The following is a 14432-nucleotide window of genomic DNA, read 5'->3' as shown; positions in this document are numbered from 1 at the left end:
ACATGAACGTTGGTTGCAATCTGCTATTAAAAGCTAAAGAAGAGGAATATACAGAAGGAGAGCAGCTATGGGAACGAAGCCTGTTTTAAATGACTGTTTAAAGTGTCATAAACTTTAGCACGCCAAAGTCCGTGGTAAATTGTTGCTCCCCCGTCAGGTCAGTGTTAAAGGAACGTCTGGTTAAGCAACAAAACTTGCTAGGCTTACGGTTAGTTTCGCAGCATAAGTTGCCGTAGTAACTGAGCTTGAACGATATTCCACTGGCTTTTACGGAACCGAACCAATTGGAAATGAGTCAGACAAACGTTGCCTACATAAACTTGGCTTATTCGGTTTAATTGCTTTATGGAACAGGCCTCAGGTAAATTAGGAAGATACAACAGAGTTGTCGTATTATAACAATGCCTTGTACACAAAAGTGTACCAGTGCCTCAGCCGCCAGTGGTGGAAAACAATTTAAACTGTCCGATAGCAGACACATCACATTGATGGGTGTGAGTGATCTATCACTTGCTATAAATAATGCCAAAATGCATCATTATACTTCTTTAAATATGTAATATTGGGTTCAATACAAGAGGACATCACTACAGTTATGTAAATAGGGAGGGAACTATAATCACTGGTAAATCTTGATGTTGTTTACATCCGGCATTTATTGGGCTACGTACCGGAAACGGAAAACCTAGCCTGGACAGTAGAGTAGCTAGTTAAGAAGCTTAAGGGCCATATCCGTTGAGCAAAGTTCGAAAATGCCAAAACGTATCCGTGAGACACTAGCAATATAGCGCTGGAGATTTTTGGTGGAGTTGAAACAACTCTTGTTGAGTAGGCTACAAAGAAGAAATCTGATTCCACGGAGGAGAGGGCACGGCTACTACGGTTGTTATACTCAACACGAGATCAAGCTACACCGAACAGGTTTGATATCGAGATAGATTTGTCTCAATATTATTTGTGTGCAACAATCCGTGTGTAAATGTATAATCTGTAAATCGAAAAATACACAATACGAAAAAAACATTTGCTAACTCACAAAACGTTTGCAAATATAAAACGGATCTGCGATTGTAGCCTACAAATACAAAAAAATATGGCCATATATGAGAGAGCTGTTGTCGCCATCAAAAATGACATTCATGTGAGGTCCAGTTACCCGCGTGACACTGACAGTAGTAATGGCTACGTTTTACTTGTCAGAGTAAAGTCAAAGCCCACACTTCTTTACTTAATTTGAGTGTAGTCAGTACTTTTATATATGTAGACCTACATTTCAGCTGTCATGAGACATAAAAGGCATCTAACTGTTGTCTTGCCTCTTCTTCCCCCAGAAGTGAAGCAGCTCTCTCTCCCGGAGCCCCCACAGATTAAAGAGGAACAGGAGCTGTGGACCAGTCAGGAGGAAGAGCTGCTCCAAGGACTGCAGTTTCTCTAGATTTTCCAAGGAGTCTTGAGGTTTTAGCGTCAACATGTCAAAATTAAACATGATCAGAATTTTTTTACGTGAGAGACTAACAATGGCGGCGTTGGAGATTTTCGAGGTCGTTGAAGTAATGTTTTCTGAGTGCCAAGACGAAATCTCTCGTTCCAAGGAGGAGAATGCGCGGCTACAAAGGCTGTTGGACGTTGTCACTCAACCTAATATCACGTTACACAGAACAGGTTTGATATTCATACATTCATGTTATCATCATATGTGTTAAGAATCGTTGTCATGTAAGAGGGGGGTAGCTAAATTAGAAAGGTTGGTTCATGCTGCTGGACCATCCGTCTTCTAGACAGTGATGTTTAGATCCAATCATAGTCTTCTTGAGGCAGATTCCCTCCATTTGGGGTAACGAGAGGTTCACCTTAACACCTATTACCTGCTAAGAGCACCTTAATGTATACAGACATTGTTTGATTTCAATTGGTATTTTGTTACCTGTCAGGGAAGTTAGTTTGCAGAATTATGACAAGTAGGTAAACTTGTGTTTTCTCCTTCCTCCAGATGTGCAGCAGCTCTCTCTCCCAGAGCCCCCACAGATTAAAGAGGAACAGGAGCTGTGGACCAGTCAGGAGGAAGAGCAGCTCCAAGGACTGCAGTCTGAAACTACAGACTCCATACTCACTTCTACCAGTGTGAAACATGACTCTGATCAGGAGGGCTCCTCTGAATGTTCACATCTTAACCAGACTGTTAAAGTGGAGAACAGAGAAGGAGACTCTCTACCCACCAACACAACTAAGGAGCAAATCAAAGAAGAGCTTCATGTACAAGACTCTGCAGCACCAGAACCAGGCAGTGACTCTCAGCCCCTCTCTGTTGTAGCTCCAGACTGTTCTGCAGCTCAAAGTTTTGAGGAACATGGAGGAGTGCTGCTTTTACAAAACAATGAGGCTCTTCCAAGAGACAATAGACCACAGGGAAGTCACACAGGAAAAACAATACATCAGTGTCAACAATGTAACAAAACATTTAGTCTGAAATCCAGTTTGGTTCGTCATATGAGGACGCACACAGGAGAGAAACCTTATCAATATCAACATGGTAGCAAACAGTTTGCTCATAAGTCATGTCTGGTTGACCACATGAGGATACACACAGGAGAGAAATCATATCACTGTCAGGAATGCTGCAAAATATTTAGCTTGAAGAGTCAATTGGTTGTGCACATGAGGACACACACAGGAGAGAAACCATATCAGTGTCAGGAATGTAACAAAAGATTTAGCATGAAATGTACTTTGGTTCGTCATATGAGGATGCACACAGGAGAGAAACCCTTTCAATGTCAACAATGTAACAAACAGTTTGCTAGTAAGTTTTGTCTGGTTGACCATATGAGGATACACACAGGAGAGAAACCATTACACTGTCAGGAATGTTTCAAAATATTTAACTTTAAGAGTCATTTGATTATGCACATGAGGACACACACAGGAGAGAAACCTTATCAGTGTCAGGAATGTAACAAAAGATTCAGCGTGAAATGTACTTTGGTTCGTCATATGAAGACACACACAGGAGAGAAACCATATCACTGTCAGGAATGTCAAAACAAATTTAGCCGAAAGTCTAGTCTAGTTGCACATATGATGACCCACAGGAGGGAAACCTTAGCAGTGTCAGGAATGTAACTAACCTTTCAGTCACAAGTCTCATTTGTTTCAACATGTTCAGTCTTGTTTGAAATATCTTGTTTTATTGGGTGTGCCTGCCTTTGGCAAGGTGCCACTAGGGATGGGGATCGTTCAAGTTTTAACGGTATTACTAATGTTACTGATGCTGCTTATCAATCCGGTACTTGAACAAGTAATGAAAATTAATTTACACTAAACCTGTGTTTTGTATTGTCAGGTAAGACCATTCAAGTATACGAATATGCTGACCACATGCTGTGCCCAGTAAGGAAATGTACTATGGATACTATCTTTGTATGTGTACTTCAGTGTATAGAAGCCACTCTGTAACCTCCCCACTGCATTCATTCGACCACCAAGTGCTAGATATTGATGGTTTAATGATTCCCGGCCGGCTACTAATACATCTGGTCAACCTTTCTCTGACTTTGTTCATTGATCCTCGGCCACCGGATTTTGTATTTTGACCTCCTTGTTTTCTGTGAGTTTCTGCTGAGATACCCTGCAAAGGAGGAGTCAGGGTTCCCCACAACTGTAACATCCTCAAAGGCTCATGGGTAATCAACGAACATGTCTCATCCTACATATATGTTCATAGATCACTGTTCCCTCACAACTTAGCGGTGAACTCAGGATCTTACTCTCCAAATCTCCAAAGCTGCCGTCTCTCACAGATAAATTCTGTAAACAAATCTAATTGTCTCGGGAGGTGCATAGTTGCGTCGTTTACTGAACCACCTCTTTGTCAATAACTATCAGCTAATGTCCATAGTTTTCAAACGGTGCAGTGTAGAAATGAGACAACCTCCATTAAAAAGAATCTGTCGTTCTTCCTGAGCCCGAGTTGTGTTTTCAGACAGTACAGTGTTGCACCAATATCGGTCCGGGTATATCGTGGCAGGCATTGACATGGTGCCAGGGGCCACCATTAAACATATTTCAAAGTAAAAGCTGTAGTTATCCAACTTATGTTTTATTAAAGTTACCATTGTAACTTGTCAAAAATTATATAGGCTATCGCTCTTAAGTTATTAAAGCAACAGGCAACTACAGCATTTATGGTCAAATGTTGACCAAATAATAATCTGTCAGTTGTATTGAAATCTACAGAACATATGAAAAAATACCAATGGAACAACTCAGTGTTTGATGAATCTGATATTATATTATGAAGCAGTTATAAAGCACGATTCACATGTTGTCCTTTCCCTTCTCTATTCTCAGAAGGTGATCAGTCTGTTAGATTAGATACCTGTTTTAGATGGGTATGCTTTACATCTACAGGGACTACAATAAATAATTTGTATTAATGAAATAAGAAACAACTTGGCTAATAAGAAAGTGCCAGTAAAACCTTTTAATGTTCAAAATCTTCACTACAAACTGTTTCTATTAAGTGTCATCTACACATCAGCTTCTTCAGGCCTCTAGGGAAATATGTCATTCAACCTTTCAAAACATTTTTTAGCAAATATTTTTCAAAGCTTTAGAAACTTTTTTTTCCCAAACTTTTTATTCATTGATTTTTTGTATAAATTATTTTTCAAAAACACTTTTTCAACCTTTCAAAAAATATTATTTTCCACCTTTCAAAACTTTTTTTCCACACAGTGTAAGAAGAGGAGAGAGGAGAAGAGGGGAGAGAAGAACAGATAAGCCTAAAACAGATTATAGTAAAGCAGAGCACAATAGAGTGCAGTAGTCTTTTACACTGAAAACACAGGAGGAACAGATTTCACTGGAGGTCGGAGGAAAATGGTTAAAGTGGTCCCCCCCTATATATTACAATTTGGCCATTTATAAAGCAATAGAGTGATGCATGTTAATGTTCAGAAACCTTTTTTCAACCTTTTCAAAAATATCTAAGGTGGAAAGTAACGGTATCTAAGGTGGAAGGTGCTCCTTGCTTGGCACCAGCAGATACAACAAGGGAGGAAGCACAGCATATAAATACCCACTGGACAGGAAATCAATTCAAACTTTATAATTTCTCATTAGATAAACCAAATTGGTTTTCTGGGATAAAACATTACATCATTCATACTATGGTTTCTCTCCTGTGTTTTCTCATGTGACCAACAAGACTACATTTGTGAGCAAATCGTTCATCACATTGTTGACACTGAAACGGTTTCTCTCCAGTGTGTGTTCTCATGTGATCAGCAAGAGAACTTTTCTTAGTAAATAGTTTGTGACATTGTTGACACTGAAAAGGTTTCTCTCCTGTGTGTCTTTTCATGTGTTGACGAAGATTACCTTTGTCAGAAAATTGGCTGTTACATTTTAGACACTGAAAAGGTTTCTCTCCTGTGTGTATTCTCACGTGACTAACAAGATTAACTTTCTGAGCAAATTGTTTGTTACATTGTTGACATTGAAAAGGTTTCTCTCCTGTGTGAATTCTCGTGTGACTAACAAGATTAATTTTCTGAGAAAATTGTTTGTTACATTGTTGACACTGAAAAGGTTTCTCTCCTGTGTGTGTTCTTATGTGCAAAATCAAACGAGATTCAGATGTAAAAGTTTTGTTACATTGATGACACTGAAAAGGTTTCTCTACTGCGTGTCTTTTCATGTGACCAACATAATTTTTTTTGTGAGCAAACTGTTGGTTACATTGTTGACACTGAAAAGGTTTCTCTCCTGTGTGTGTTCTCATGTGCAAAATCAAACGAGATTCAGATCTAAAAGTTCTGTTACATTGTTTACACTGATATATTGTTTTTCCTGTGTGACTTCCCTGTGGTCTATTGTCCCTTGGAAGAGCCTCATTGTTTTGTGTTCTGTTCTGGAAAAGCATCACTCCTCCATGTTCCTCCAAACTCTGAGCTGCAGGACAGTCTGGAGCAACAACAGAGAGGGGCTGAGAGTCACTGCCTGGTTCTGGTGCTGCAGAGTCTTGTACATGAATCTCTGCTTTGATTTTCTCAGTTGTGTTGGTGGATAGAGAGTCTCCTTCTCTGTCCTCCACTTTAACAATATGGAAAAGATGAGAAAATTCAACAGAGCCCTCTTGATCAGAATCACGTTTCCAACTGAGAGAAGTGAAGATGGAGTCTGTAGTTTCAGACTGCAGTCCTTGGAGCTGCTCTTCCTCCTGACTGGTCCACAGCTCCTGTTCCTCTTTAATCTGTGGGGGCTCTGGGAGAGAGAGCTGCTGCACATCTAGAGGAAAGAGAACAGTTATATTTAGCCACCATTATTTTGCAATCCAACATGTTTGACAGCAAAAAATATGCCATTTACACCCGAACACTGAAATGGAAGGAATCTCCAAATCAAATGTAATTAGTCTTCTTTTTTAAGTCACAGAGGGTTTCACATGGGTATATACAACAGTCTGTATTTACAGGGTTAGTCAGGGAACAGTCTGTATTTACAGGGTTAGTCAGGGAACAGTCTGTATTTACAGGGTTAGTCAGGGAACAGTCTGTATTTACAGGGTTAGTCAGGGAACAGTCTGTATTTACAGGGTTAGTCAGGGAACAGTCTGTATTTACAGGGTTAGTCAGGGAACAGTATTTGTATTTGGGGGGTTGGATGGCTGGGCGGTTAGGGAGTCGGGCTATTAAATCAGAAGGTTGTTGGCTCGATTCCCGACCGTGCAAAATGACGCTGTGTCCTTGGGCAAGGCACTTCACTACTTGCCTCAGGGAGAATGTCCCTGTACTTACTGTAAGTCGCTCTGGATAAGAGCGTCTGCTAAATAACTAAATGTAAATGTAATGTATTTACCAGCCATTTCACAAAGGTCCCATTAGAGGATCACTATAAATCAGACCTGAGTCAGTCTGAGTGATCATCTTCATCCTTTGATGAACCATGTCTATCCTGATGGTGGTCTCTTCCAGGAGGGGGAGGCCTCACAAAATGATGTCATAATGCTACGGCCTTCACAGTATGATGTCATAATGCTACGGCCTTCACAGTATGATGTCATAATGCTACAGCCTTCACAGTCACCAGGGGCCGGTTGCACAAAACACCTCAAGTTTTTTCCTTAATTATGACACTTATGGGTAAATGTGTCCTTAGCTAAGAGATTTACTTAAGGGTGTTGCACAGAATCCCTTAAATGGTTTCCTTGACTAGGGTGAAACGTTAAGGGATTTACTACATTGAAAGTGATTTCACAGCAGTAAAATTCGACCTTTTCCACGGAGACCGCGTTTGTTCAATTGTATCGCTAGTGCATCCCCTTACAAAAGCTAGCTCTAGCTTAGCTCTAGCTTAGCTCAGCTAAGCTTGGGAGTCAGGTGGCTGAGCGGTTAGAGAATCGGGCTAGTAATCAGAAGGTCGCTGGTTCGATTCCCGGCCGTGTAAAATTATGTTGTGTCCTTGGGCAAGGCACTTCACCCTACTTGCCTCAGGGGCAATGTCCCTGTAAATACTGTAAGTCGCTCTGGATAAGAGCGTCTGCTAAATGACTAAATGTAAATGTAGCTCAAGCTTAGCTCTAGCTTAGCTCAGCTCATAGACCTACGAAAAAAATGGATGAAGGCAAGAAAACCAAATTGGTCAGAGGAGGAAAATATTGTGCTTCTACAGGAATACAACAAAAGAAAGCACATACTAAAAAGTAAATTTGAAAACAAAAAACGAATGTAGGACGAAATTGCAACAAAAATAAACAAGAAGTTTGGTGAAGCTGTCAATTCAAGAAAAAACAAAAACATATGATAACTTGACTTATGTCCAAAAAAAGAGATGACAAATTACAGGAGGGAGTCCAAAAAAACTGGTGATATCAACTTTACTTGTAGGTCTTGTTGCTACACAGTAACGTTTAAGTGAGAGCTACTTCTTCTAACTGTGTTGATCAAAATGAGATCAACAGTTACTCTGCATTTACCGGCGTGAGTTGAGCTACTTACAGTGGTAGCCGACACATAAATAGCCTTCATGTTTAGACTGCAGCACAGTAGCCTAACAGAGTGCTATAGTGTGGGATGGGTTCATTTATCTCCATAAACTGGGCCATGTTGAGGTAAAGAATAAGTAAGAGGTACTTTAAGTTTTTCTTCCTTACTTTGCTAAAGGCTTTCGTGCAACGCTTTAACAAACTTTAAGGGAATCCTTAAGTATAAGACCAAGATAAGGAGAAAACCTTAAATACTTAAGGGAACATTTAAGGAAACCTTAAGGAAAATACTTCTGGGTGCTTTGTGCAACCGATTATATTTTAAGGAAACCTTAAAGCTGACTTTAAGGTGTTTGTGCAACCAGCCCCTGGTCTCGCCCTACACCCAAGTGATCATGTGACCCCCTCCTCAACACAGCATCATTCTAGACACAGCAGCATTCTAGACACAGCAGCATTCTAGACACAGCAGCATTCTAGACACAGCAGAGTATAACATGAAGGTATGAACATCAAACCTGTTCGTTGTAGCTTGATCTCAGGTTGGGTAACAATGTCCAACAGCCGTTGGAGCTGCACGCTCTCCTCCTTGGAACGAGAGATTTCTTCCTGGTACCCTGCAAACGGTTTCTCAGCAGCCCAGTAAATCTTCGAAGCTGCTGTTGTCAGTATTTCACCAAAAAGTTCTCTTATCTCATTTAATTGAGACATTTTGATGTTTAAAAACTTGGACTCCTCTGTAAATCTAGGATCTGTAGTTTCAGACTGCAGTCCTTGGAGCTGCTCTTCCTCCTGACTGGTCCACAGCTCCTGTTCCTCTTTAATCTGTGGGGGCTCCGGGAGAGAGAGCTGCTTCACTTCTGGGGGAAGAATAGGCAAGACAAGAGTTAGATGCAGCCTAACATGTCTGGTAGATAGAAACCATGTCATCAGGTGTGAGGAGCACACTGGATTGGTGTCAAGAAGGGCTGGTTGTTTTTCTGACATGGTCGGCTGAGACTCTGCTACACATGTTTTTTAGGGCAAGATATCAAACAGCCATCACAGAGACCAATTAGCAATTAAATAATGTATCATAGTAGATAGTGATCTCAGGACTCTGATCTGAACAGACCGGTTGATATTAAACAATGTAGGTCCTAGTAGATTGACAGTAATATTTACACGGGGTACAACTCCACTCCCCCCTTCCTGAACATTGGATTCAATAGTTTGCAACCTCGTGGCGGTGTTCCACGAAGTCTATAACAGGGGTGGGCAAACTTTTTGGCTCAAGGGCTACATTGAAACCAATAGACTCTATAAGATAGTTATTTGGCGGTTGTTTGGAGCTAGCCTTGGCCAAAAATATGTGGCGTTCTAACTGTTGACCTACCTGTTCGGTGTATCTTGATCTCCGGTGGAGTAACAATGTCCAATAATCGTTTGAGCCGCGCGCTCTCCTCCTTGGAATTATACATTTCATCTTGGAACTCAGCAAACGTTTTTTCAACGGCCCCGAAAATCTCCAAAGCTGCCGTTCTTAGTCTTTCACGGATAAAATCTCTAAACAAATGTAGTTTTGACATTTTGGTGGCTTAAACTGATACTCTGCGCAAAAAAGCTAGCTATTAGCAGTCTCCGCAATCAGCTGCTGCTGCATGAAAAGACCGGCGAGAGTTGCAGCTTGCAGTCGGGGAGGAGTTAAAAACTATGGAATGCCGACTGTGCCAAAAGTCGTTCGTGTACAGACGTCGCCGTTTTTAATGTCTGTACACGTTTGGACCATCTATGCTTCCATGCAATTGGTTGGTGTCAACATACCCACCGCTTTTTGACGTTCGGACAAACACCCAGGTGAAATCAGTTTTATATTCGATATTCAACAGACATTCATATTTGTACCTCCGTTCAGGCTCCGCGTCATATTTAGGGACCGGGTAAAAGAGTAGTACAGCCCGAATGTTTCTTCAATATCTTTGTCAAAATCGACCATACAAACTTCAAACTTGTTGCACATTCTTCGACTACTAGCTGACCAAGTTGTCCAACCTTTGGTTTGGTGATAAAGTTGATTATTGATTAACCCATAAAGAGTAAGTATAAAACTACTAGTAACTATAAAGAGATAAGGGGTCATGGTCAAATGAAGGTCAAAGGTCAAACTATGTATTATATGTCTGCACTGATCATGAAAAACAAACGGAGGCCATGTCAACATTTGACTACTGGTGGAAACTCACATCCAGGTTAACAGTCAGTCATACAAAAACAACACTCTACCACTTCATTATCATTATATACACATTGCTCCCCTTCGTCGTCTTCAATGTCCTTGCTGGTGAAACAACTACAGCAGGCGACTCCTCCCTCACACTTGCAATAGTCTGTGCATGACAGGCCTGTGCTGTTGCAGCTGCAGCTCATTACATCCAGGAGCCCTTGGGGAGCAACTGGGGCTGTTGAGACAGCCGGTGTGACAGTGGAGCCTTCGATGCTTCGATTATTTTATGAACGCTGTGGTGTATGATCGGTGCTTGCATACCTTTGTAGTTTTTCTTTTCTGTATGTTGTTTTCTTTTAACCAGGAACACCCAACCAATATGTTGTATTCTTACCTACCTTTTTCTACACACTGTACCTTATCAGAATCAGAATCAGAATGGGATTTATTCACCATGAAAGTTTGCACAGACAAGGAATTTGCTTTGGCAGGAAGGTGCATACAATAAACATATAGGGACCTACAATTTAAATATGTGGGTTATCTATACTAAGGGTACATAAACTAGCAGTACTAAGTGGAATTATAATTAAATAAAATATACAATAAAATAAAATATGAGTTGCCGTAATTTACAATATAAAAATACAAAAATACAAATATTACAAAAAATACAAATGTACAAGATACAATTTTGTAATGCAGTGCAAAAAGCAGTGTTTTAAGCAGGAAGTCATTAGAGTCAGTGTGGTCCCTTGGCCTTGTTGAAGAGGCCAACAGCGGAAGGGAAGAAACTGTTTTTGTGGCGTGAGGTATTGGTCCTGATGGACCGCAGCCTTCTGCCGGAGGGGAGCGACTGAAACAGGGAGTGTCCAGGGTGGGAGGAGTCGGCCACAATCTTCCTCGCTCGCCTCAGGGTCCTCGAGGTGTGCAGGTCCTCGAGGGCAGGCAGATTGCAGACCCTTCTCAGCAGTGCGGATGATACGCTGCAGCCTGCTTCTTTTTCTTTTTTTTTTATGAGATATGTACCATGTATGTTCATGAATAAAACATTTTAATTGCAAAAAAAAGAAAAGGCTCAAGACGCACTTGTTCCGGGAGTACAACGGCACTTAGGAATGATTGGCTGGACCTGATGTTAGTTTCCCCCAGGATCACAATGACTGTTATTGAGAGACTTGTTGCTGTTGTTGGTTGTTGTAACTGTCTTAAAATTATTGTACTTACTGTGAAATATATTATTGTTGCTTGCTTTTTCCACAAGTACACTCTTGCACTTTTGTGGTTCTTGCTGTTTAATTGTAACTTGTCTAACTACATGTTCTTATTATTCTTCCCTTTGGGACTTATTTGGTTTCACAATGTATGCTTCATGTTTGGCTACCCGCAATGTTTGGGGCTATCTCGTTGTTATGATCAGTGACCTATGCACTTTTGTAAAACTCTCTTGGAAGTCGCTTTGGATAAAAGCGTCTGCTAAATGTAAATGTACTAAACACAGCAGTCACGCGATAGGGAATGAGGTATCTGTTTCCTCTACTGAACCTATGCAGGTCACGTGAAAAATGATCCAAAGACTCGTACCCAAAGACCCAGTCGGGAAATGAACGAATCATTTCTGTTTACTCGACTGAGCCTATGCAACAGTCCCAATGCGCGGCCATGAGAAAATGAACGAATCACTCTTTGAGAAGACTCGTTACTCCCTAGTCCTTGTAAGGATTCGTTCAAAATTAACAAATCGTTCACGAACGACACATCACTAGTCTCAAGTCAAACAAAATGTCTAACCGGCATTGTGAAAGACATTTTGGGTTTATGTACAATGAATGTGTTTTAAAAGAAGTTTACAATTGGCTAAGAAGCTTGATACAATGAATGTTGATTCAACTCCATTTGGCAGAGATGCCATTTGCAGTTTTATGACACCTAACTAGAGATGTGAAGTGACTTTAGAGTTCTTATCACCTAGGGAAGAACTGCAGGTCTGAAGACGATGTGGATTCAACTGTGTTGTTAACCAATGACAGAAGAGTTAAGCAATAACAGAAGAGATTTGGTATAGCTGCATGTCTGTAGGATGGACCAATTACTTTTGGGAACTGTCATATCTATAAAATTCAGGGCCATCAACTGCATAGTGCTGGTGTCTGTTGGACTCTTCGGTTCCATTCTAGAATGCTAGATGGAGCTGTATGGAATTGTCTTTGTGTTATTGTCTTATGTTTGTGTGTCGATGAAGTTATGTTGGTAACGTTATTATGTTTACGTCATACGTCAAATAAACATTAACTCTGTACTTCACCCGACTTAAGCTTAACGATTGATTCTCTCAAAAACGTCCACGACAGCATTCACTGCTTCAACAATGCCGGCGCTGCATGAAGTCGAACACACCTACAAGTACCCGGCTCTCGCCTGTGGTTATTGGTTCAAAAGTAGATACTCCATTTTACAGAATGTAAACATCATTGAGCATCTGTCCTGTATGTTCTAATCTGGGTGGAGAAGAATACCAGGTTCAATGCCAGACCAAGTTCTTTGTAGTTTAATAAGAAATTATGCAAATCAACAATGAATACAATACACCAAGGTGTCTCAAGTTTAGCTCGGCGATACCAGTCAATGTTACCAGTCTCGCTTCGTAGAGTGGAGAAGACAAAAGCCTTCATGAGAACAGTCTTGACAGAAGTCTGAGAGAGAGTTCTGCCCAGTTCAATTCTGCCCAACCTGTCCAGGGCACACGTCTTGTACCCCTTCCTGGAAGGGAGGTGTCTGTCAGGTGATTGGCTACCAGACGATGGAGCGAGGATGTCCTCATCCTATTTGGTTTTGGAAGGAGGTTTTGGCCAGTCAAGTTGGGAAGTTCAAAGGTCTGATGATATCCAGGGGGCAGAGCATTCAGGGGGCAGGGCTAAAGGTCAGATGATATACAGGGGGCAGAGCATTCAGGGGGCAGGGCTAAAGGTCAGATGATATTCAGGGGGCAGGGCTAAAGGCCAGATGATATACAGGGGGCAGAGCATTCAGGGGGCAGGGCTAAAGGTCAGATGATATACAGGGGGCAGAGCATTCAGGGGGCAGGGCTAAAGGTCAGATGATATACAGGGGGCAGAGCATTCAGGGGGCAGACCTAAAGGTCTGATGATATCCAGGTGCAAAAGGATACATTCTTCTCCGAGCAGAGGGATACATTTTCCACCGCCTAAAACCGGTTCCGTCTCCTCCTCTAGACCCACAGAGTTGTGAGGCCCATTGTACCCTCTCCTTGTCCCATGATGTGGTCATCTTGCCTCCCCTCTCTGGTACCAGACACCGGCCTTGACTTCCATATACTCTGAAATAAATCGTATCAACCCGTACACCCCTCCCTGCCAGTATTTATTGCATTCCTCTTCTCACTAAAAGACACATTCTCTTGAGAATGACCCTCTTCTCACTCTCTCAGACACTGTCACATCCTGGTGAATAATCATAATCATTACTTATTTCATCTGAAGCATTGATTATATCTGGAATACATGTTCAGCATTGTTATTACACATTTTGGTATATCTGAAGTATTGATATGAAATGACAGCATAGATTTAATTCCTACACATATCGTTTTACTTCTGGCACTAGGCTCGGGAAGTGAAACAGGAGCGAGGAACTCAAGTCTGACAGAATTATTGGTTGGCCGTGTGACTAGAGTAGAGTACTGACTTGAATTACGTCCTGAAGTCGATCAATTTACGTGTCATATTTGATCATGTTCTGATCACAAGTCCAAAATCTACTTCTTCAAAGTTCAAAAACAGCATGGAAACCAGAGCAGGTCTTGATACAAGCAGTAGTTTAATTCAGCTCAACACGCCTTCTTAAACAACGAGAAGATTGCCTGTGTTCTGGAGACATGCTCCGGTGTTCCGGAGAATTCAGTTCCCCTGTTCCCCCTTCCTTGCGCGTGTGAGAAATCATGACGTTTTCTGTTGTTGCTTGGTTGGCTGAATGTGATTTATATAATCGTGTGTGTTAGCTTATAGTGTACTCTACCTACTTTCCATGAGCATACAGTACATTTTATTGATGTTGGTTAGTTAATTTGCACTCAAATACAGGCTTTAACCCTTGTGTTGTCTTCGGGTCATTCTGACCCATCAGTCATTGTGACCCACCATCGTATTGCGACAACTTTACCGCGTACAAAAACAAAGTGAAGCATTTTCTTTTAACCATTGGGCTGTCTCAGACCCCCCCCCCCCC

At 41.3% G+C, this 14432-nt stretch overlaps 4 protein-coding genes across 4 annotated transcripts in view; 2 read left to right on the top strand and 2 right to left on the bottom strand.

The window, feature by feature from the left end:
• Positions 1-702: 702 nt before the first annotated feature.
• The window catches only part of LOC134009035 (zinc finger protein 271-like), a 61694-nt gene continuing 47964 nt past the window's right edge, over positions 703-14432 (top strand). Inside the window, exon 1 of the mRNA XM_062448696.1 lies at positions 703-921. The gene's annotated coding sequence lies outside the window, so the exon portion shown is untranslated. The remainder of the gene's footprint in view (positions 922-14432) is intronic.
• Positions 1431-4005, top strand: LOC134009071 (zinc finger protein with KRAB and SCAN domains 8-like). The gene is made up of 2 exons (XM_062448756.1): positions 1431-1662; positions 1991-4005. The coding sequence occupies exons 1-2, from the start codon at positions 1470-1472 to the stop codon at positions 3118-3120; spliced, it is 1323 nt and encodes a 440-aa protein (XP_062304740.1). The 5' UTR covers positions 1431-1469; the 3' UTR covers positions 3121-4005.
• The window catches only part of LOC134009067 (zinc finger protein 184-like), a 66545-nt gene continuing 56765 nt past the window's right edge, over positions 4653-14432 (bottom strand). The window contains exon 7 of the transcript XR_009928225.1: positions 4653-4709. The gene's annotated coding sequence lies outside the window, so the exon portion shown is untranslated. The remainder of the gene's footprint in view (positions 4710-14432) is intronic.
• Positions 5092-14432, bottom strand: part of LOC134009048 (zinc finger protein 2-like) — a 32091-nt gene continuing 22750 nt past the window's right edge. Inside the window, exons 3-4 of the mRNA XM_062448719.1 lie at positions 8503-8844; positions 5092-6288 (exon numbers count right to left, since the gene is read on the bottom strand). Of these exons, the coding sequence (XP_062304703.1) occupies positions 5162-6288; positions 8503-8844 (1469 nt within the window). The 3' untranslated portion in view covers positions 5092-5161. The remainder of the gene's footprint in view (positions 6289-8502; positions 8845-14432) is intronic.

The sequence above is a fragment of the Osmerus eperlanus genome, chromosome 22 (genome assembly GCF_963692335.1).
Source record: "Osmerus eperlanus chromosome 22, fOsmEpe2.1, whole genome shotgun sequence".
Taxonomy (NCBI): Eukaryota; Metazoa; Chordata; class Actinopteri; order Osmeriformes; family Osmeridae; genus Osmerus; species Osmerus eperlanus.
This window is presented reverse-complemented; position numbering and strand designations above follow the sequence as displayed.